Here is a 24,827-nt window from a genome sequence, read left to right as displayed (position 1 = left end):
CAGATCTGGGAAAGTAGGATGCACAGACTTCTCCTGGTCCTCTCTTCCTCTCTCCAGCAAGCTGGGGCTAGCTGTGGGACTCTAGAGCAGAGGTCTACAAACTTTTTCTGTAAAGGGCCAATGGTAAATATTTTCAGCTTTGTTGACCATACCATCTCTGCTGTAACTGCTCAACTGTCCCATTGTGGCATGAAACAGCCATAGACAAAATGCAAATGGGGCGCATGGCTGTGTTCCAATGAAACTTTATTTAGGAAAACAGAAGTGAGCTGAATTTGGCCTAAAGGCCATGCTTTGCTGGCCCCTGATCTAGCCAGAGGGCCAGGTGAGCATTTGGGAAGCCTAGAAAACCTGGCCAGCCCCTTGTTATGGCTGAGACCAGCTGCACCTTCTGTGCTCTTGCCAGCCGTTCCCGAGAAGTTCAGAGTGTTGGCATCCTCTCTGGTTTATTCAGCTGGGTTCTAGGTTCAGCCCTGGTATTTGCAAACACAAGCATCCATAGGAAGGAGGACCCAGCAATCAGTAGGAGGCAAGAGAAGCAGACATCGAAATAAAGGCAGACCACCTTTTCTTTTTTATTTCGCTTAGACAAAATGCAAAGAGTGTCTCGTTAAATTAAAAAATAAACAAAAAAGGAAACCAGATCAATTCCCCCCCCCCCTTCACTGATGGCACTCGTCCTAATGAACAACAGAACAAGGTCAGACTGGGGACCCCGTTTCTAATGGGAAAGAAAGGTGTGCGAATGTGGCTAAAGTTCCCCTGCCCTCACATCATTGTCCCTTTTAAATTCACAAAGAGGGTTAATTTTTTTTCCTGTTTTCTTTCTTGAATCTTGTGTGATAGAACTTCCAGTCAGAAGGTTGAATTAGTCCCCCATGCACTTTGTAGAAAATCAGTAAAAATGCAGTAGCCTGTGAAGATCATAAAACTGGACTTCTTTCCCAAAAAATCAGATGCCCAGGCAGATGGAGCTCACACTCAGACAGAAAAAAAGCAGGAGAGTCTTTGCACTGTCTGTGGTTTCAGTATTTTCTCTTTTTTTTTTTAATATATTTTGGCAATTTTCTTTAATTATAAATATCGGAATTCCGTAAAAAAAAGGTAGCTTTGATTGGATTTTTTAAATTGTATTTACAACGGCTGTCCAGTCATGCTGTCTGTTATACCAGGGTGTACGATTTCGCGTAGGGGTTGTTTCCTTTCAAATGCCCCCGAGAGTCAAGCAGGGACTCTTGAGAGCTGCTCATCTTAGCTGCCTGTCCAAGCTCTGCGCCCTCTCGCTGAGGTAATGTGGCCACGGCCCCCTGCTGCCACTGCTGTCCCTCTCTCGTGGAGGACGTGGAGGAGGAGGCCTCCATGGGGATTGGCTCGAGGACCGTGGGGCGCTTCAGGGTCCGACTTTTCTGAGGTTCCAAGCACGCTTGCCCTAAACTCAGGTCCCTGCTGGTGCCTGGACCGCTTCGGTTTAACAAAAAGTCCATCCTAAGGTATGGAGGCAAATGGATGAGGTCACCTGAAAAGAAACACAGAGGGGTTAGCTGGTTTCTTCATTCGGTCAACAGGTGCTGAGGGCTTTTGCGTGCATGCATAGGGTTTGGAGATGGACACGTCACTGCTCCTGGGCACGCTTTTCAAGACCCCTGGTCAGAACTCACACAGGGGCAGGTGGAATTGTCTTACACCTCTCCCCTGGGCACAGGAAGAGCTGGCTTCTCTACAGCACGTTAACTTGGGCTCTTAAATGTCACACTTTAACCAGAGAAAAAGAGATGACAAGGTCCTCCAAAACCCCACAACGGAAAGAAAAATGACATCAAAGGCAGCAGTGCACATCAGGTATAAAATGTGATAGACCGAGCCCCGGATGTGATGGCAAGTGCCGGCAGAGTGCCAGGTTTGAGGAGGGAGGCAGGGATGCTGAGGAAGGAGGAAGGAAGAGCTGAACCTAGTCTCAACAACTCCACAAAACTGTGTGACCTTGGCTGGCCACTTAGAGTCTGGGTTTCTACAATTGCTCTTGGTGAAAATCCCAGAGCATATGGCCTCCTTCCCAGGCTTTGACTACCTGCTAAACCTGTTGTGTCTCTTCTGTTTCAGTTAGTGCTGTGTACAAAAACAAGAACAGCTTGGACCACAATATTAGCATTTCTGCTTTCTTCTTGAGACCACTCACTTTGGTTTCTGTGGTGCTATGGAAATGCACCTTCAGGTCTCCTTCAAGAGAACCTACCGCCGGGAGAGAGATTGGCTGGTGGTCCAGCTGCACCCTCCAGAATGCCGAGGCCACCCGGCCTCCAGGCTGCTGCCAGCTACTGCCTGAGCATGACAGGATCCTCCTGATGGCCATTCCCACCCAATGTGGGATTTCTCTAAAAGGCAACTTTGGCTCAGAGATTCCCCATCGTCCTGGCTGCAGCCTCCTCAGCAGTGTGCGGCAGTCTGAGGTTCTTCCTGTCCAATCCTTTCTTCCCTTTCTCCTCCCACAGGTGTCAGATCTGTATCTTGGTCTGGGGACTCTCCCTGCCTGCTCCTGCTCCCTCTCTCTCTATTCTTTGCAAGACTTTCCCCAGTAAATCCCTTGCATATCTAATCTATTTTAGCATCGTCTTCTTGGAAAATCTGAACTGCCACAGCTTCTATCACCATTAAGTACTGAAATAGTTTCTTCTTTTGTTTTTGTTTTTTTTGATGAAGATTAGCCCTGAGCTAACATCTAACATCTGCCTCCAATCCTACTCTTTTTGCTGAGGAAGATTGGCCTTGAACTAACATCTGTGCCCATCTTCCTCTACTTTATATGTTGGACACCTGTCGCAGCATGGCTTGATAAGCAGTGCGTAGGTCTGAACCTGGGATCTGAACCCATGAACTCCAGGCCACCAAAGTGGAGTGCATGAACTTAATCACTAAACCACCAGGCCTGCCCCCTGAAATTGTTCTTTCAAGGTCAGCTATGACCTCTTATTGCCACATTCCTTGGTTTCTTCTTGGTCTTCATCCTACTTGCATGGTCTACAACATTTGATGCTGTTGATCTTTCTGTTCTTAGAACTCTCAGTTTCCATGGCACTTTGTTCTCCCAGATACCTTCCTACGTCTCTGATTGCCACTTGTCACTCTCCTTTGCTGGATCCTTGTCCTCCATTATTCCTCTATACAAGATTTTCCCAGTGGCCTGTGCTCAGCTCCCTCTCAGAGAGCTCAGCTGCTGCATCACCTCTTTATGAGTAGTTCCCACATCTATCTTTTCCATTTTGCTCTCTTTCCTGAGCCCTACACTTGAATTTCAGATGTTTTGCTAGACATTTCCACATGAATGTCCATCCTGAATTTTGAATGCCATGATTTACAAACTCAGTTCATGAAAGTCAGCCCTGACTCCCAGCCTAACCCCCATTTCTCCTGTGTGCCTAATCTTGTTTCATGTCATCCTCCTCCTCCGAGACCTTAATGCTTGAAACCTTGAGCCCTCTCTGACACCTTCTTCTCTGGGTTAATTCTACTTGCAAAATACCTCTTGACTACTTTCTGATCCCATCTTCATGATCCTGGTTCAAGTCTTCGATACATCTCTTTGGTCCCCTGCAATGCATGAGCACAATGAGGACCCAGGCACTAGATACACTTTGCACCCAACATTCCCCAGGTTGAGCTGGACTGAAGCCTGGAGCTGAACTTCCGCAGTTTTGGAATAGGCAGTGCTCGTTCTCTAGCCTGGTGCTTCCCCCCGTTCTCACTTCAAGATACATGCAGACAAGGGGTATTTGCGCAGCATGCTGGGATGAACTCAGGGGGCTCTTCCTGGCCATCTTAGGGCCTGAGGGGCTCACCAGCTTGGTTCACCTGTAACTCCTTCATGACACACCAGGTAGGCAGCTCTAGTTAGAAAAAGGAAAGGAGTATGCAGACCTGGAGCCAGGAGCCCAGTTAGGAGGATGAGCAGGGGAGGGAGCCATGATGGTGGCCTGAGCTCAGAAGGCAGCAGTGGGAAGTAAGAGGGAACGAAACTGGAAGATATGTCAAGGAAGACAGCTTCAGAACTGATGACAGGTGGCACTGGTGAAGGGGAAGGAGGAGACAGGGATGACTCCTTCCAGCTTCCAAGCTTAGGAAACTGGGGAGACAGTGAGACCATTCACTGGGAAGAGACGTCTAGGAGAAAGGTCATATTTTGGTAGAAATAGATACTGGGTTTGGTTTCAGACATGCTGAGTTTGATGTGATTGGGGGACACTCAAGAGGAGATGTCTAGTGGGCATTTTTATCTTAATAATAGATCAAAGGCATAACTCATCCCTTAACTTTCTGAATTTAAAATAACTGACAATTCTCCTTTCTTTTGCTTCAAAATATTCCCTGCTTTCCTTATTGTCAATCACGTCTTCCTCAGTCAGCCCCGTGGAGGTTCTGGGCTCTGAGTGCAGAGCGGGGGATGAAGGAACCACCTGTACGAAGCGGGGCTGCCCCTAGCTCTGACCTGCTCACAAAGTAATGGGAGCTGTGTGTGTTTACACAGTGACTTAAAGGCCCAAACCTTCAAAAATTCAAGTTCACTCACTGCAAGGGAAAACCAATTAAACAAGAGGAAAGGACCGCCCAATGGTGTGAGAGAACTAGAAATAAAACCAAGAACAGGCATCAAAAAATGCATTTTATACAATTTAAACGAACATAAGGATTTTGAAAATGCTATTACTTTTCTTGAGATACTTTTCCCCAGGATAAGAGGGACAATGACCTTATTTTTGGGAAATTTACCAGTTGATTATCGTGTCTTTGAATTACATTGTCATGTCACTCGATATTTATGATGCAAGAGTCCACTTAGTGTTTCCCCTTGGCTTTCTCAGGATGTCTTTATCCCACGAAGCCATGGTGAGTCATTATATGATTTCATTAGGAGCTGTAGCATGTATTTCACTAAAATGGCCCCAGAGACATTTTGGATTTGGCTCACTGAAATTAAAGCTACTCTGATTCAATGTTGGCTTTATACAGTGAGCTGGATCAAAAGAAAGCCCAACAATAAATGCCTTAACAACAAATCAGCCATAACACTCTTAGAGAAAGAAATTACATAATTTGACATTCTTGTGAACAAGGTTTTGGTAACTTGACGTATTTGGACTTTGGCTTAGAAAAAATCATAGCATGAGGTCCACCATTAGAGACCCTAATAGTGAAGGTGCAGGTGCACCTTGCCATGCGTATTAGCTTCACTCCTGAAAAACGAAAGTATTTACTTTTTAAAAACGAAATCTTATGTCCCTGATGCCTTTTATGATGACATTGAAATTATTTATCTTCATTTATGATAGTAGATGTATTCTTCCACATTCTCTATCGGGGGTTAATTATTTGCAAACAAATATCATGAAAACATTAAAAGCTGTAATAAAAAAATAAAGTTGAAAATTGTTTTGCAGTGTGAAGAACATTTTGCACGTGAAGCAACATGTCCTATTCTACCCATTTTGAAATTTGTGGATTTTTATATATCCAATTTCCTAAAAGTGATTATCTGTGTTTATTCCTGAGTCCAAAAGCAAATTATGTTAATTTGCTCCTTTATTTCTTTACATGACTGAAACTACTTTTTATCATTTTGTTCAACTACTTGAGCAAATGTGGAAGACATTTGCCTCCAGGGTTATCTAAAAATGTAGGTCAAGAATGCCTCATGCTGTTCCTGAGACCCAACCAAATCGTGAACACTTGCCATATCTGTAACGTGTTGTAACAAACTGGGGAATGAGTCTCCATCCCGGCAACTCCCCGCTGAATGAGGGGGGCTTATTAAATCCTTAAAAAGCAGTAGCCTTTTGGTCCCAGCTGGATTGCAGGATGCTCAGTCCTAGATTGGATGGACCAAATGTGTTCGAAATCAAAAGACAAAGCCCATGATATCTGCCCCCTGCCCGCAGGGCCTCCCACTTCAGATTTAGCGATCAAGAGGGTTAGGGTAGCTGAAAAAAACTGGCGAGAACCGGAAATCCTTAATAATGGAAACAGCTCAGCACCGCAGCTTGATGTACAAGGGCTTCTTGTGTTTGCTTATGGCGGGTCTGCCAAGTATCTCTGAATATCCAATGTCTCCGAGTGATCCAGTTTTTCAGGCAAAGCTTGATTAAGTTGTAGGATGCTCTAATTAGCTCTTTTGACAGTGTGTGTTTCCCAATTAGCACCCGGAGTAGCCCTTTCAGCTGTGTGAATGCTGCAAATGAGCTCTCTTAATAATTCATGCCCGTATATGGAAGAACGCACCAGAGCAACTGGTGGTGAGCTTTGTTTATCAAAGGTACTTTATGTCTACCAAAATGGCCCCCCCACATTTTAGTCCAAGTACCAGCTGGGAAGCTGGATTCTCGAATCGCCTGTCCATCTTTTATGTTCTTCAGATGCCTACAGATACCAACTCAACCGGTGCACCTATCACTCCAGAGAGAGAGAAGTGAAATGGGAAATTTTGGTGACAATCTGGATATGGGCACCCCTGCCTTTCTTAACCTCCCTGCCTCCCTCTGCCTGTTTCATATGGGAGAAACGGAACAATGACTCTAATGGTGGCAGTTAAGATTGAAGTCTGGATGGTAAGTGACTGCATTTAATATGACTGGTTTAAATCCAGGCTCAGTTTCCACATTCATAAATTGGGAATAACAGCGGAATCTGCCACAGAGGGTTGTGGTGAGGATTTAATTAGATAATGTATATGAAAATTTTACTGACGGACGTCTCCCTTCTCAGAGGGGCTGAAGTTATGAGCTGGAGACCTGCCAGGGAGATGCGCAGGGAATCTTCCTCATACCTTAGTTTCTGTCTTTACTGGGTTGATCAGCAATCCCTAGAAAGATGTGTCCTTGTCCTAACCCTCAGAATCTGTGAACGCGACCTTATTTGGAGAAGGGGTCCTTGCAGATGTAATTAAGATCTCGAGATGAGATCCTCTGGATTTCAGGTGGGCCCTAAATTCATGACGTGTGTCCTTATAAGAGAAAGGTGAGGAAGATCTGAGACACAGAGAAGAGGAGAGAAAGCCGTGTGAAGAAGGAGGCAGAGATGGGAGTGATGCAGCCACAAACAAGGAACGCCAGGAGCCACCAGAAGCCAGAAGAGGCAGGGAGGGCCCTTCCCCAGAGTTCCCAGAGCGGGAACAGCCCTGCTGACACCTTCATTTCAGACTCCTGGCCTCCAGAACTGTGAGAGAATAAATTTTTGTTGTTTTGAGCCATGTAACTTGTGGTAATTTGTTACAGCAGCCATAGGACACTAACACAGACGTTCCTTCTTCTCAGCTGAAATGGGCTGGGGGGCTTCACATGAACACCTCTGCCCAGAGAATAGTCTCTGCTTCCATCAACCAAGGAAAGGAGGAGATTTCTCTTGAACGATCAATGACAGCAGCCAACATGGTAGCGGTTTAGGGTGTCCCCACCCGTGCTCTGGGCTCATAGTAGCCCCTCGCTGGGCTATCCTGTCATCCGTCCTTCCTTCTCTCCACAGGCCAAGCCAGAGTCTCTTCTCCCAGTTCCCCTGCTCCCAGGAAGCAGACGTCTGCCCAGCTGGCACTCAGAGACCCCCTCAGGGATATGTTGGAAGCGGCTTTCCTGGATTCTCCCCGAACATGGAGCAGAAGCCTCTTGGAAGGCATCTTTCTCCGCAAGAGTGGGCCTTCTTGCTTCCTCCCCGTCCAGTTCTCCCGTGCTGATCCGCCCGGCCACACAGCCCTCGCCATGCTCCATGGAGACACACACCCTGATGGAACCAGCCAGGACCCTCGGGAGTTCTTCCATGCATCTGAAAGCAGCAGGGACCTAGCAGAAGTTTAAAGATATTTTTTGCTTTGAGCTCCAGAGTCACTCTGTCAGGTGCACATGCCCCTGGGCATCCTTGTGCATCAACCTACCATTGCCATGAACAGAACACCGAACGCTGGCAGAGCCCAAGCCACATCTTAGTGCTGTTTCCAGGAAAACCAGCCACAGTGGCACTGCGGTGTATTCCGGCAAGGACTTACATCCTCTGTTATCTAACTTCTCCTCTCTGCTTCCCTCCAGCTTTCCTTTCCACTTTCTTTCTCTCTCTCTTTCTTGTTTTGTTTCTCTTGTGCGGAAACTTCCACCCATGAAGTAAAAGGCACGGAGAAGGAGTAAAACAGAGAGTGCAGGAGGGGGAGACAGGTGAGTGCAGCACAGCAAGCAGGGCCCAGACATCAGGGAAAGCGTGATGTGTATGTGTCTGTGTGTGTGCCTATGTGTGTGTGTGACAGAAAGACAGAGATGGGAGGAAAATTGGGGGGACAAGCAGCACACTAACAGGGAAGGATGAGGGATGTAGGAGAAAAGGACAGTGGTTGACAGGAGGACCCAGGCTCACATTCTGAAAGCTGGAGGGAAATGACCTGGGGACGATGCTCCCTTCCACGTCTTCCTTTTGCACTGCTTACCTAACTGCCCACACTTCTAGCACCTTCCTGGTTAGCTACACCTAGTTAGCTACCTTCCCAAACCCAGCATGAATACACAGGGTGACAGCGGGCTAAAAGAGTCCTGTCTGGGCCTTTGGGGGCCCATCCGCTCACAAATTTTTGTGGTTTTCAATTGTGCACTTGCACGTCATAAACAGTCACCCACTGTGCCCTGCTCCCGAGGCTGATGGTCCTCCCATCAGAGATGTGCAGTGCAGGCAAGGGCTGAAGATGGCTGATAACTGTGGGAAGACAGAACTCTGAGAAACCAAATTTAGGGACCAAGGTGCCGGACCAGACTGCGGTCAGACTGGGCTGAGATGGATGGAGTATGGCAGGGGTAAGTGGGAGGGAGGAGGGCTGAGAGAGAGAGACAGAGAGACAGGAGACAGTCAGAGAGAAACAGAGAGAGAGAGACATAGAGACAGACAGAGAGATACGGACAGAGAGATGGGGGAGAGAGTCAGAAAATAGAGAGGGAGGGAAAGAGAGAGAGAGATGGAAAGGGAGGGGAGGGAGATGGGGATGAAGGAGAGAGAGAGAGCAACTGGATAGGGAGAGAGAGAGAGTGGGAGAAAGACGGGAGATCAGAAAGACAGACACACACACACACTCAGAGGGAAGAAACATGGAGGCATAGAACCAGGGAGAGATGAAATGAGCGACAAAGAGCCACAAATAGAGAAAAGCAGTTGGAGAGGGAACAAGTGAAGACATCACATGGACTGAAGCAAAGAGGAGTGGGGAGGGCGAGAACACTGAGGCGGACATACGAGAATAGGTGTGGATCATGGACAGCAGGATGGCCTGTCCCCTTGCCTGGCATTGACAGCCCACACCCCCATGGGGCCTCTACATTACCAGAGCATTTATCCCACTTTGCCTCATCAACCCGCAGACCCCCACGCCACAAGCTGCCTCCCTCACCCCCGCCACGGGAGCCCAGGCGCTGCTGTGACTCACGCCTCGAGGGATGAGGGGTGATTTAGCTTTGTTTCAATGTTGCACCTTATTATTTAACATAATGCTCCATTTCTCATCCTCCTGTCACTGCCCTCTGGGGACCCTTGGTGCCACTAATATCTCTGAGAGTTCACACTAAATAAGTCAGCATCGATTTCTCCCTCTGTCCCTAACCTCTTTGCTTGCTGGTGCCCTGAACCAGCACAGAGCCCCCCTGGCGGTCCCACACCCCTCAGCAGATACGTGCTCAAAGCTTGCCATCCTCCACCAAGGGGGCCTTCAAGTCCGCCTGTGTGAAAGTTCCTGACTTAAACCTGCCTTGTCTTAGCTGAAAATCAGGAGACTCCCCCTTCCTATCAGGAAAGCAAAACTTCCTGAACTTTCTCAATATATTCAGACTCACACATGGAGTTTGAATGCATTTTCGCTTTGGAAGAAGGATAGCAAAATCAATACTGAAACAGAACAGGAATGAATCGATTCAGAAAATCTATAATGGATGTGCATTCCACGAATCTATTCTTAGACTACGGTTCCTGTCATTTGCCACGCACACACTAGAAGAGAAAGGTCTAACATTTAGATCAGTGGTCCTCACTGAGGTTGATTCCCCCCACCCAGGGGGCATGTGGCAACATCTGAAAACTTTTTTGGATAACACAATTGGGGGGGGGGGTGCTGGTTGCTACTAGCTTCTATCGTACAGAGGCCAGGGATGCTGCTCAACATCCTACAACACACAGGACAGCCCACACCACAAAGAATGATCTTGTCTCAAGTGTTTATTGTGCTACTGTTGAGACATCTTAGTTTAGATAGCCAAAGGTCATGATTCCAAGTGGATCCTTCTATTACTTTAATTGCACTTGAAAAAACACTCAATTCAACCAGAATAAGGAATCCTGCTCCCCAACCTCCCTAGTCCACAAGGAGTTACAGCTTCAGTTCTTCATGGGAGAAAGTCAGGGATGGGCTGGACAGAACAGTGGTCAGAAGGTCTTTCTCTGACTTGACCTGATGAGGTGGGAGCTTAGAACAAAGGGAAGAGCATGAGTCAAGGAGTTCTGCACTTTGTGTTGAAATCCTGCCTCTTTCTCTACATACTTTGGTGACCCCTGTCTTTAGTCAAGTGAAGGGGGCACAATAATTTCCAAGGGCACCTTTAAGTCTAAAACATTCTTTCTTATGCTCTGAACTATCTCACCTGCGAAGACTGGTTAAGCGCGTCTGTCTCAGGAATTTAGGGATAAGTATGGGACAAATGAATGCATATCTGGGAACCTAAAATTCCAAGGCACATGCAATAGCCTTCCTCCCCTTCCTGTGCACGACTTTACTAGTCGGCAACTGTGAAAACACACATGCTTTCACAACAAATTCGTACAGGATGAAAGTGAATCAGAGTCCCTAGGGGCTTAAGTCTCCTCCGGGGCCACATGAAAAGGAACTTTCATCAGTTTCTAACGAGGTTCGCTATCTGTGCTTGGATGGAGCTGGATGTTGGCACAAAAATAAGATGTGAAGCATGCTTACGTGGAGTTCTAGCAATTTCAGTAAAAACCACACAGATCAGCCTTCCAATGATACTATGGCATCAAAGAGCAAGTTACAAAGGGGAGCGTGCAGCCCGCCCACACTGGAGGCAGACGAGATCTAACACTTTTTTAGTTTAACATTAATGTTGCAGTATGGTAATGAAAACTTGTAAACGAACCTCTCCTGGAAAATGAATCTTCACTCCCAAACGGCAACCAGGAAAAACTCTAAATAAATAATGTGCGCTTGATAGCAGAGGTCCGTGCACACGGATCCTATTACCATTCTTGGCTTGTACTCCGGAGGCTTCATACATTTTTAAGAGCTCATGGATATTGTGATCCCCCACTCCCCGGTGGACTTTGAAAACTACACTGAGGTATAAAGTGGGGCTTAGAGTTTGTTGCTGTTCATGATTCTTCTGAAATAAAGTAGTTCTGAAGAAAAGCAGGATTAGAAAATGTCCCCCAGCATTTAGGCAAACCCAGAACTCATTAGCAGGATTTTGGAGCACTCAGTGAGGAAGGGTCTGTGAGGTTCAAAGACAGCTCCAGCTCCCACGTGAGACCCACAGGGACCCACACACTGGGGACCACCGAGGAGGAGCTCCCATTGGGGGCTTGTATCTGCTCAGCCATGAAGCTGGCAGACCCATCTCAACAACCCTGTGCATCTTGAGTCATCCCACAGAAGGACTGAGCTAAACTGGAAATGAGAGGATTCCAGGCAGAGGAAATATTTGTTTGTGGGGTTTAGGAGGCCAGAGAGTTGGAGCCCAGAGAGGGGAGGTCATGACTGGTGAGGAAGACGGGGCTGACCTCTCACAGCCTCCTAGGTCTTTATCCTGAGAGCCATGGGAAGCCACACAAGCGATATCAACACGAGGGGGTTGACTATGTAACCAGAATTTATGGCTTGTTGCTTCTCCACTTTGGGTATAGGATGCATTAGAACTTGGTGCCAGTTGTATCCACACAGAACCACACTGACAGACTATGGTCTTGCTGTCTGCTTCTTAGTTTTTCTATATTCCCAGGACCCTCAGCTTGGACCTGGCTCATCATGACATCTCACTGGGCTGTGTGTAGTCTGTGTGCGTGAGTGTGGGTGTGGGCGTGGGAGGGGGTGGTGCCTGCCTTCCTAAGCTGGATTTCACCTTGTTTCTTGGACCTCCTCATTTATCTGTCTTGTGTCTTCAGTACCTGCTGTCTATGACACTACATGCTGTTCTGATAAACTAAGGAGACTGTGGGAAGTGTTGATTTAATACATTGACATTTTCGTGTCTTAGGATAATACCTCATGCAGTATCTTTTTACAGAGAAGCTGTTCAATAAATATGGGTTGAATAAATGGGTGCAATATATTTGTGTCCTGACAGACCCTTTTTGGAAACGCAGTGAAATTTCAGTCACTGTGGAGAGCCTTTTTGCTTGTCATGTGCAGCACTGGAATCTAGAAGCTTCCTTCTGGTCACTCAGTAGGACACAGGTGGCCCTCTTGCCTCTCCATCACAGGTCTATCAGGCACAGCCCTCCTCCTCAACTTCTACCTCCCGTGGGCTCCCCAACAACTAGACCTGAACCCAAATAAGCCTATCAAGCCAAACAGTGAGCTGTCTAAGGGGCTCAGAAGTCAGAGCAAAAGCAATTTGAACAAGAGAATCCAAGTCCAGGAGGCAGAGGATGCACACAACAGAAGCAGCTACAATAAATCAGTAATAACACTCAGAAAGGGGGCTTGAGCATCCATAACCAGTGGCAAGAGTGGGAGGAGGTGGGTGCAAAAGGCAAGCAGACTTAGAGTTCCAAGCTTGGGAACCTTCAGAACAAGCCCTACCATCACTTTAGGTGTCCAAGGGACATCAGACTAAAATTACACGAGAGTCTTTAAGAAGACAAAAATGCAAATGGACATCAGACTAAAATTACAAGAGAGGCTTTAAGAAGACAAAAATGCAAATGGACATCAGAGAGATTTGGGTTTTCTAGCAGGGAGCCAGAATGAGGACTTCTGAATATTTAGATCTACCCAGAACAAGCCTGAATAGCAATGTACGGAGGTGTTGATAAAGGCCCCAGGGTCCTTCTAACTTGAAATTCTATGGGACTGTCTGAAAGTTTGTAAGTTTGGCAGCTCAGAGGAAACTCCTGCTGTGGGTAGTGAATGCCAAGGTCATTCCTGTCTCCTGCCTTTATCTTTGCTCTTCCCTCTGCCTGGATCACTGTCCCCTGAGGATCTCTGCTGGACTTCCTCTGCCTCATCCATCATTTAGATTTCAACTCAGGTCTCATTGTCTCCAAGAGGCCTTCCTTCCCTGACCATCCTCTCCATAAAACGCCCCTGCCAGACTATCTCCTTCTCCTACTTACTTCTCTTCCCAGCACTGCTCATGATCTGAAACTATGTGATTTGTTTACTTGATTAGTGTCTGTCTGCCCCCAGGGATGTGAGCTCCTTCAAGGTGGGGTCTTTGTGGATATTCTCTACTGCTGTATCCCCAGCTGCTAAAGCAGGGCCAGTTATTGAGTAGGCACTCAAAAAACACACACTGAAGGAAGAAATGGAAGCAGAGAGGCTGGGAGGGAAGGAGCAGGCCCATCTCTGGAAGGGTGAAGGCCAGAGCAACACCAACAGTGTGCATGTGCAGGTGCATGCCTGTGTGTGTATGCATGCATGTGTGTGTACAGGTGCATTCCTGTGTGTCTGCATGTATTTGCATGTGTGTGCATGCCTGTGCACACACACATGTGCATGTGTAGGCATCAAAGATACTTGTACTTGAAAGGAGACCCTTTCCCTAGTTCTTGGAATAACATTCATGACAGAAATTTCTAAATTAAATTTGAATGATGTGAAAAAGAGGAGGAATGCAAACCCAAGGCACGGGGCCCCAGCATCCCAACCCAAAGGAGAAAGGGCAGGAGGGAACCCCCCCCCGAGAGGAATGAAGTGTGACGCCCTGGGTCATGAGGCGGGAGTCTGCGCCAGTTGACCAGCCAGGAGCAGAGCTCAAGTTCTCAGATGATGCAGGAAGAGCGAGGCTGGGGAGGAGGTTATTTGGCAGAGAAGATTTCTGGCGTCTAATTTTGATTTAAGAGCCAACATGAGAGCCATGTAGCCTTCGGAGGGGAAAACAGCACCTAAATGACACGGAGACCAAGAGGGCCAGCCTTAGTGGAGGAGGGCACGATCTGAGCAGAGGTGGGCTTGTCCTTCAGATAAGGGCCCTGCCTCTCACTCTCCAAGCTTTTTGGTCAAATACACACCCAGGAGAGCATGAAGAATGGGATGAATGGATCAAAAAATGAAAACTCAAAAACTGCTTCGCATAACTGGTTATTCAGAGAACCATCAAGTTGGCGGCAGGCAGTGGTCATTTCCAGCTGGAACACCATAACAGTGTTCATCACGACACAGGCTGATGTGTGTCCATTTAAGGCTGCGGCCCCAGAGGGTAAGTGCAGAGATCTGAAGGAGCCAACGCTTCCCCTGCTGCTAGTGGGGTCAGCTGCATGACGCTGCACATTTGAAGCTTTAAATAGATTTAAGTAGCTTCATGCAGTAGCATCTCTTGATTGCATCGGATAAACATCATGAATAAAGAAGCAGTAATCCAAGAATGTCAGAAACTGGCTCAAGATGCTACCCGAAACCAAGAATAGGTATTGTAACCAAAGTACTGACGCTACCCTGACTGAGAGGAAGAGAAGCTGTTGAACTTTCCAGCTATTTCTCAGAGGAACAGAGAGTTTTGTTTGTTTTTGTTTTAAAAGATAGAAATAGCCATCCCTTATGGAACATAATAAAACAATTACACAATGGGCATTTTATTTGAAATATACAAGTCCCACAATGCAGAAAATTCAAAATTCAGGTATTATTAAAAATCGAAAGCTAGACTCTGATGTTTGCCTCTTGTATGAGCCTTCCACATTTCTTGGGGATCTCCTCCTTATCTGTAGAAGAGATTTTCTTTTGACTTGCTTAGAGCAAGAATAGGAAATAAATCACTTTGTTTAAAGTTAAGCTGGAAGATGGAGTGGACTTAAATGTCCTCTTGTGTTTTACTAATAATTTCTAATAATTGCAATATTTTAACCAATTGGCTAGTCTTGTCATTATCACAACCATGATGTAGTTGTTCATTCAATAACATTTATTAAGCACCTACAATATGTGAGACAGTGTTAGGAGTATATATTCAATATCATTAAGTCATTTAAATGTATTTCTTGAACGCTCACTGTTCTGCCAGATATCTGCTAGACACTAGGAGAGAAATACGAAGGCAACAGACATGTTTCCTATGTTTCTGCAGCCATGATCTGGCCAAGTTCGTTCAACTTGATTCAGGTTTGTGCAGAGTTGAAAAGCTTGGGATTATAAATGAAAAAAAAAAAAAAGATCATCAAAAAAGAAGAGGAACTGATGGCGAGGAGAAAGCTATCCAGAGGTTTGAAAGACTCCCCAGAGACACACACTGACTGATACCATCTAGAATCACGAGGGAACACAGGTACACGGCAACACAGGTACACAGCGCAAGGAACTGCTAATTCTGACACAGCCTCTAGTCAGCAGGAGAAGAAACTGCAACCTCGGGTTCTGTGCCCAATGTTGAATTTAGTTGCATTGTAAAGGAGCAACAGAAAGGCTTCCAGAAGGATGAAACATTTTCCTAAAAGCATATCAGATGTTCAATAATAACACAGTCATCCAGCGTGGACGAAACAAAGTTTGTGGACTTTAGAACTCCCATTAATTTAAAAACGTCTTCATATCTAAAGTTATACAATCATTTCATTCTCAATAGCATATTGAAACAACAGCAACTTAGTTACGATCTTTCAACTGCTCTGATGGATCCAGGCAACAATGTCATGAAAAAAGTTTTAACTCTTTTTCAATATTAATCCAACAGTATGAACAAGAAGCCATCAAAAAGAAACAAATCTTTAATTAGTTCAAAGTCTGCCCAAATAGGACCATCATTTAATCCAGAAGCTCCTTATATGCTAGGGGGATGGTGGCTGTGGATCTTAGATGGAAGCATGAAGTACTTCACTGGGTGATACATAAATGAGGTGGATGCTTCCCAGGATGTCAGTGGCCACTTCAGGAAAATGAACAAAAGAGGGAAGGAAGACCGCAGCCAACAGCACATCTGGAGACTGCCATTGGAGTCACCGTGGGAATTCTAACGACAGCATCACAAGGCAACAACAGAAACAACGAATGTCGATGACACGTTCTCTGCTAACCTCTGCTTTACCTCCATACGTCTTACACAAACCCCATGTGTTGGCACCAGAGTTACGCCCATTTTGCAGATGGGGCAACTAAAGCCAATCAACGCTAAACAATACGCCCACAGGTTCATTTTCTCCTCTCCTGTCTTCCTCATCCACAAAAAGTCACAGCATTTATCTTACATTTTCCTGCATTTGCCTTGCAAATAGATGCCAACAACAAAAAATCCTTGAAATAAAAACACCCACAAATAACCGTTTGTCTTCTCCCGGAGGATGTAGACAGAGTGAAAATAAATGAAGCCATCATTCTTTATTGTATGCTGGCATGAATCTTGACTCAGTCTGGAAGATTAGTTGCTGGATAGGCACTTCTTATTTTATATATTTTTATGCATTTATAAGGCTCATTTCAGCTGGGCCTTATGCCATAAAACCCAAGGGAATTGCAATAATTTTAAAATGAAGATAAGTGTTTGAAATAGAACTAGCACAGTGGTTCAGAAAATGGGAAAAAGAGAAATAAAACTGGATCCCATAAGAACAGATAAGCCAGTCCGTGAAGGAAAGTCTACAGGCAGCTATTTGAGGATGAAAAAGGAAAAGCGGTTTTTCTGATGAGAACTACAACTAGCTGCCATGATTTGAATTCAGTCTAAAAATGCGTTTTATTTGTCCGCTACAACGATTTGCAAATATCAGAGCCAACACTTAAAAAAACTGTGACTCTCCATACAGTCAAGATTTCTGGATTTTCTTGAGAAACTCCCTCATACTAGGCCCCCATTTCCACTTGGGACCCGTTGGCAGGAGCTTGTTAGAGCCTTTTCCCTCTAGAAAGTTGGTGAATTCTTAAGTTGTCCATGCCCGCATTACTCCGTTTTACCCCACACCCTGGCCTCTTCACTCACTCACATGATCTGCCAGGCCCTGCAGAGTTTACAGCACCCACACACGAACCCAGACCATTCTCACATGTTCAGGCAAAGACCAAACTACCAGCTGACCTAGCAATAGCCAGTTAGTCTCACTTTGGGTAACTCAGTGAAGTCAAGTTCCAAGCATTGGCTCATTGGTGAGATCCCTCTCCTTTTGAAAGCCCTCAGCATAGCTGTTTTAAAATATAAGCCCTATAATTTTGATACTCCTCTCATCAAGTGGTGGTGGTGGGGGTGGGGGGGAGGTTTCCTTCTCTTGAATCTGAGCTCCTTGGACTCTGCCACTGCTTGAACAATAGATATGGCAGAAGTGATATGTAATTTTCTAGACCCAACCTTAAGAAACTGGCAATTTCCACTGTCTGTCTCTTGGGACACTGGCTCTTAGAATGGAGCCACCATGACATGAGGAAGCCCAAGTCACCTTGTGAAGAAACCTCTATAGGGAGGACACGGCCAGCACCAACTCACCAGGTGAGCGAGCATTTTCGAAGAGGGTCCTCCAGCCTTAACTGAGCCCCTCCAGCTGACATTGCTGGAACAGAGATGAGCTTTCCCCACCAAGCCTTGACTAGATTTCGGATTCATAAACAAAAGACATGATTGCTGTTGTTTTAAGGCAATAAACTTTGGAGTGGCTCATTATGCAGCAATCAATATACGGAACAGCCAGTCTAAACACCAAGAAGGGCTTTCATCGTAGACGAGTGTGAACGAGGAAGACGAGCTTTCCTCGACAACGGTCCACATGGGTCCTCTCTCACCTGGCCGATGTGCCTTTGGAACCGCCATGTTCATCACGCGTCCTCCATCCTGAGGTTTGGGGGGAGATGCAGTGAATCTGCAGATCCCCGATTCTGAAGGGGTGCTGGAGGTCAGACTGTCTGTGTACTCATTTGTCCCTGCCGTCAACTGTTCAGATGATGTGTCCGATATGAAGCACTCTGTGATGGTGAACTTGGCGTGCCTCAATTGTTCTTCCATCTTGGCATGCTCATAGGCCCTGGCCAGTTCTTCGTAAGTGGAGGAGGCACTTTCTGTGGAGACCATGCTGCTTCGCGCTCGATCTACGCCGTGTGAAAGAGAAAACAAGACGGGTGAATTATCACTGTGAGTTTGCACTGATTTCTTCCAGATCACTGGACAGCCCACAGGAGTCCTGGGTCTTTGCCGGAGGACTGCCTTTGTTGCTGCCTTTGTTGCTGTGAGGTCAGCTTCACAAACCTCAGCAAAGTGGGCTCAGGGAACTTTGTTTCAACTGAATCGCTGTAGTTAGATGCCCCCAGCCTGGGACATTTCCACTAATCAGTAATGCATCCCCTTTAAAAAATTCTGTTTTTAGTGAAAATAATTGGGAATGCAGTATAAATGTGCTGTGGTGTTTCCCCCTTCCCTGCTCTGACTTGCAAATCGATCTGTACTGTAGACTGTAATTGGCATGAATGATTGGAGCTCTGCAGTTCAGCTCCTCTGGCCTCAGAAGCCGTGATGATGGTTCGAAATGAAGACGTGACTTTGCAAGGAAACTGGCCAAGGGGCAGAACTGTTCCCAATGGCTAGACTCATCCTTTGTGTGTACCTCCCTTTACCGGGACTTGAAAACCCCCAGGACAAAAAAAGGTGCATCTTGGTCCAAGGAATCTGCATTTTAAGCCCACTAAAACGTTCTGAAGTCACCTCTGTGCAAAGCTGAGATTCTTCTAAGAGAAATAACAGCCACAAAAATAAATGTACAGGGTGACACTCCACCTTTGGAACGCTATTTTTAAGTGTATCTTCCAGAACAAAAGAAAATGAGTATTAAAATTTCCTACAGCTATTAGGTTTAGATATAATTTCTTTTCAAAATTTAAGATGGGGGGGGTGGGCAACCCGGTGCTATTCTTAGGCTCTGTCTCTCTCAGAAGTGAAAGCTTGCTGGCTGATGCCATAGGCTAGATGACTTACTTTATAATCAGCCCCTGTTTAATTGTCAGATGGATCAGCCGAGGTTCCCGGTAGAGGGTGCCACGACCTTGTCATGTGTCTTAATCCTGGAGATGCTAGTGGGTCAGACGCCCTCAGAGTATGAGCAGGAATTATTGCAATCATGTGGGTGAAGATTTAAAAATGTCTATGTTTCTCTCGGTGGGGGTAGGAATAAAAGGAGACAGCAGCATGAGTCTGCAATTCAGGATATGTGCAAAATAGACGCCTTTGGCTCTTTTGCAGAATTCCTTGGGCCCTGGATGTCATCAATGCGTACCGCAGTATTGGTACCTGTTAGAAAAGCAGCCTAACAGTTTGAAAGCGACCTTGAAAGAGAATGAGTCGGGGCCCATGAAGCCCAGGGTGTGGGCTACACTCATCCTGGGGGTGGAGGAGGAGGTGTGCAGGCCCCTACCTGTGTCTTGTGAGGGGCTGACGCTGTAACTGTCACTCTCCTTGTCCATTGACCCCGCAGCCCTGGGCGTTGGCAGCCTCCAGTCTGTGGTGAGGGTGTGTGCTGAAATGGTGGGGTGGGGTCTGTTGAGGGTCCATTGGCTGGCGTACCGGTTTCTCGCTGTGGGCCCAGCCTTTGCATTCCTCCTGGTGGTGGGATCTGTGAAGAGCCAAGAATAACGTCTGTCTCTGTCTCTAGGAGTATGGTGAGTCATGATCAAGACACTGAGTGCAGCTCTCCCAACCCAGCCCTATGACCCACCCTGCAGGGATCATGCCTCCAGGAAGCCCTCCCTGATTGCCCCGTCCAGAGTACTCATTTCCTTTCTCTTATGGCCTGAGACATTCATGCGATACTTAAGCATTTCAAAAAGTCCTGTGGGGGAAAGGACTTGAGATTTGGACTCAGGAGTTATGGGTTAGAGTCTTGCTCTTGGCCCTTAATAGTTTCATGACCTGATGGATATCGTTTAAACTTTCTGAAAATCATCATCCTCTGTAAAAGGAGGAACCTTGGCCAAATACGCTCTATCGTGGTTTCCTTTCTACAGTTCTCCTACCTTGAGGTGATGATATGAGTTGAATCCTGTCCCCACAAAAGATATATCCGTGTTCCAACCCCCAGGCCCTCCGAACGTGATCTTATTCGGAAATAGGGTCATTGCAGATGTACTTAGTTAAGATGAAGCCAGACTGGAGTAAGGTGGGCCCTTATTCTAGCATGACTTGTGTCATTATAAGAAAAGGAGACAAGCACAGGGGGGCAGAAGGCCACGGGACGATGGAGGCAGGGCTGAAGCACGGTAGCTACAAGCCAAGGCATGTCAAGATTGTCAGCAACCACCGGAAGTTAGGAAGAGGTGAGGAAGGACCCTCCCCAAGGGGTTTCAGAGGGAGCATAGCCCTGTTGACACCTTGATTTTGGACTTCCAGCCTCCAGAACTGTGAAACAATGAATTTCTGTTCTTTGAAGCCACCCAGTTGGTGGCATGTCGCTACAGCTGTGCTAGGAAACTAACCCATGTCTCCTGTTTTATTGTCTTTATTTACTCATGGCCTTGAGCATGACTATTTTATGCATCAACTAAATTGCAAGTTCCTAGAGCAGAGGGACGATAGCTTTTTCTTGTAACTCTGTCTTAGATGTTCGCATATGGTAGCATATCTCGTCAATGGATTTGTCTGAACTTTGACAAAGACTTGGATTACCCAACGTGGAGAGCAAAGGTTTCCTGAGTGTCTGGATCTGTGAATTCTTTGCTTTTCAAAGAGGGATTTTATGCGGTTCTATTTCAAAATGGTCTGGCCACTACCAAACCCAGCAGTCTCTCTCCACTGCTCAGCACTAATGGAGCAGCTTCAGAAAAACAAAACCAAGAGGGCCAACCTGTGCCATTATTACACTGACTTATTTATGTTTTCTCATGAACCCTCCAGAGTAGGGTCGAGGCTGTGCATCTTTGCATCCACCCATACAGCCTGCTATAATCCCCGGTACACACTGTTCCCTGGATTGATACGTACAGCCCAGTGTCACTTTATGGATGAGGCAAAGGAAGCTCAGCGAGGAGAAGGGACACAGCTGTTAAGTGATGAAAATGGAGCCTCTGCCTTTCAGTTCAGAGATTGTCCATCACTGGACCACACGTGTCCTCAACCTGGACATCTCAGTCTTCTAGTACGGTGTCTGCATGACACTGGCTCATTCATAATTCCACATTAAGTCGTGGGAGGCAGACACTTGAAAGTTGTGAAATGACTTTCTTTTCAAATGGAGGATTCTCCTCTTTGCAGTTTCTGGTTACTGGACTTTGAACCTAATCCATCATTCTACAATGCCAGAGAGAAGCATTAAGACGGCAGCCAAATCAACATATTTTAAGATTTCTTGGGTCATCAAAATGCTCCATCTTGGTGCATCTTCTCCGGGGCATTGATTTTAAGACACATTTCATCCCTTACTTGCAAAATTTCACGGAAGACTTTATTGGAAGATTTTTTTTTGCCTTGATTAGAATGTAAATGAGTTACACTGGAGCAACAAGCTCTCTGGACAGCAAGGTATGAATGATAATTGTGTGTCTCCACTGAAACGCTGGGTGAGAGGTCCTCAAAGGATAGACAAACATTCTCATGGGTAGGAGGCTAAATGTCTTCCAGGCACTATTGACTTGATAAGTGGAGCTCAAATAAATGGAGCTTGTTATTTAAATGCTAATGAATCTTTTCCAGAAAATTACCCAGTCCCTTACATAAATTTTGAGGGTTCTCATTTTTATTCTTCTTTAAGTTTCTTGCAACTAGAGCTGTGGATCAGTCTATTCCTGGCATGGATGCTTGTAGGGGGATGGGGTCTGTTGGATGGTCCTACTTAGAGGGCACAATTTCCTCAACTCCCCTCAAACCGTCATCTGCATTTCCTCCTGTCGAGCTCACCCACCACTGGTGAGGCAGAGCCCTCTACGCCCATAGCCCCTTCTCTCGCTGCGATCACCCTATTTGGAAAGCTCCATGGTCAAGGTGCACACGTCAGCCTCTACTCAAAGTCAGAACTCCTTTTAACTTAATTTTGTTCATTATCCCTTTTTTCTAGATGAGGACAGTTTTAGCCGTGGCCTGATAATGTTGGAAATATAGGTCATGATATCACTTTCCTTGAACCACAGCCTGCAATTCTTTTCTGCTCTAAGCAAGCATCCTAGCGGCAAAATTGTCTCAGTAGGTAGAATACTGGGGTAGTTGACACCTTTTTTTAATAACCAGGTTTTTGGAGCTGTTTTGTACCTGAACTGAACTCTTCTGTAGGATTGCTCCTGCGATAGAAACGAAAACAAAAATTTTACCCTGATTCCACCCCGTAGCTTCCTTGGTAGATCTTACTAGCTAATCTACCAACCAAATACACGTTGAGATTTACTGCCCCTGCATGGAAAGTATTTAATCTGGTTCCTCAACATGCTAATATAAATAAAACTTAGTGATAAGGCATCGTGCTTTCTAAACAGTCAATGATTTAGGGAGTAAGTGATATAAATAACTCTTGGCCTTTCAACTCTGGGTCTGAACCTGAATTAAGCTTCTGCCCATTGAATCAAATTATTTTAATTATCTTGAATTTGGGATAAGAGAGGATTTTGCGGATAATAGGGTTATAAAACATGTCATGTGTTTTGTGATCGTGGTATTAATCTGCTTTCATTCCCTGCTATCAGTTTTCATATCTTGTAGATGCTGAGGCCTCAGCTTTAGATGGTGAATTTACCAGTTGTCTCATAGGGAGGATGAAACTGGTGGGCCTGAATGTTCCTATTATTTAATGAACAAATATTTACCAAGGGCTCATACAGTGGACACTCCTCACCCACATCAGACATTTTCTCCCGGTATTATGTCTAATACCATCTTGAGTGATACAGTGTGCAGTTTTTTCAAAGTCTCAACAAAAATGATTCAGTCCCAGGTGTAAGCTCTTCTTATTTAATATAAACATGAGTCTATTTAGCCTCTAGATTTCCCTTAAGAAGCATCAGCTCAACTTAATGGCAACATGGAGGGGTTGAGAGTGGGGGCTGCAGAGTTCAGTTGCCTGAGTTTGATGCAGTTTCATTACTCACTGGCTGTGCCCATTTCCCTCGTCTCTGAGACTGGGTTGACAACATCACCCACCTTTAGAGCCATTGTGAGACTGTGTGAGATTAACGGGCTAGTGTGCTACGGAACATGGGAGGACTCAACAGATCTCAGGCTCCAGCCAGTGATTCCCGAGTGACAAACACTTGGCAAGGGATGGAGCACCTCCTGTTTATTGCGAAGACGGCATCCAGAGATCTGATGGACCAGGAAGGCTAGAAACTCAACTTAGAACAGAAAAGGTTTGGTAGAAAAATACCCATTAAAATCCACAAAACTGGATTCTGGAGAGTGCCTGTGATGCAGAAAGGAGCTGAATGGTAGAGCTAGTGAGGCAGTAAGCTCTGTCCTATTCATTTCCCAGAGTATGCCTACATATATCAGGGCTGCTTGGTTAATGCTCTTTGCATGAATGAATGAATGACAAATGGATGGATCACTCCAATAAATATGCCAAGAAAAACCCAAAACAGGTCAAGGCTAATATTTATCACTTGACATGCCCTTGTATCCTTGCATACTTTGTAAGTAAAAAAAATTGATTTCGATTCTCCTAGGTAATGATCTCATCGGTAAGTCTCTGCAAAGTGTGCTGGGGGGAGACTGTGTATGTATTAAAATGGTGAGGGCAAAGTACATACAGCCAGCTGATTAGATTTCTCAGGAAATGGAGAACAAAGAGAGGGAAAAAGGGATTGACAAAGTCCTGTTTAAAATACTAAACATCCTTCCTTTTCCATCTCCTTTACTCTGATTTCAGAACTCGACAGTCGATAGCTATTTAAATATATATACTGAATGGCTATATATACCCTGTGGCTGGAACTGGGGATAGTGACATGAATAGAGTTCCCACTTGCAAGTGTATCCTAACCCACAGGAGAGATGGGGAGTAAAGAGAGCTGGAGACATAGCCAACGCATTTGTTTTCACAGGCTGAAAGAGATAAATAGCAACTCGTTGCAGTTTCTCCCATCCTCATAATAAGAATTTGTTGCAGTTCTTTGGGGAACTAATACAATACTTAGGAATGTAACTTCTATGATGCAGTCATTCCAGTGTGCAAAGGACATATTTTATATGTTCTTCAAACTGAAGACTTCCTACAATGAGAGCATAGTCCTGAGATAATTAGAACAATAACGTCTTGTGGTTGAGGAAATAGACTTTAAATGAATGTTTGCAAATATGCCAGGCCACAGTGAGAAGAATCTGCTCCAGGGGACTGAGATGACACCGGGGTGGCAAGTTGTGGGGTACAAGAAGCAAGCGGGGGTCTGGGCTTCAGAAAGCTCGCGGCTTCAGATTCCTGCAGTAATCCACTGGGGGCCTGTCACTCACTGTTTTTACTTCCAAATTAAAAATGAAATACTCTAAGTCCCTCACAATGTGGTTTTGGGGAAATACTTAATGAAAAATGATCCCAAAGATCTTTTACTATAGAGAATGTTCTGCAGATGCTAAATGAATAACTATTTTTTTTTTTTGGAACTAGAGGCTGATGCATGAATTTGAGTAGATCTGTCTAATATTTGTAAACATTATTTAACGAACTTTAGCCCAAATGAGAGAAGTATTATTCTATAAGCTGTAGTTGGTTCAATGGGATGTGATCAT

The 24,827-nt window shown here is 45.6% G+C and overlaps 1 protein-coding gene across 1 annotated transcript in view; it reads right to left on the bottom strand.

The window, feature by feature from the left end:
- Nucleotides 1-1,163: 1,163 nt before the first annotated feature.
- Nucleotides 1,164-24,827, bottom strand: part of LOC124234382 (Down syndrome cell adhesion molecule-like) — a 684,040-nt gene continuing 660,376 nt past the window's right edge. Inside the window, exons 32-34 of the mRNA XM_046651745.1 lie at nt 19,543-19,740; nt 17,924-18,226; nt 1,164-1,516 (exon numbers count right to left, since the gene is read on the bottom strand). Of these exons, the coding sequence (XP_046507701.1) occupies nt 1,164-1,516; nt 17,924-18,226; nt 19,543-19,740 (854 nt within the window). The remainder of the gene's footprint in view (nt 1,517-17,923; nt 18,227-19,542; nt 19,741-24,827) is intronic.

This window comes from Equus quagga, unplaced genomic scaffold, assembly GCF_021613505.1.
Source record: "Equus quagga isolate Etosha38 unplaced genomic scaffold, UCLA_HA_Equagga_1.0 73442_RagTag, whole genome shotgun sequence".
NCBI lineage: Eukaryota > Metazoa > Chordata > Mammalia > Perissodactyla > Equidae > Equus > Equus quagga.
The sequence above is the reverse complement of the archived record's forward strand: the minus strand, read 5'-3'. Positions and strand labels throughout refer to the sequence as shown.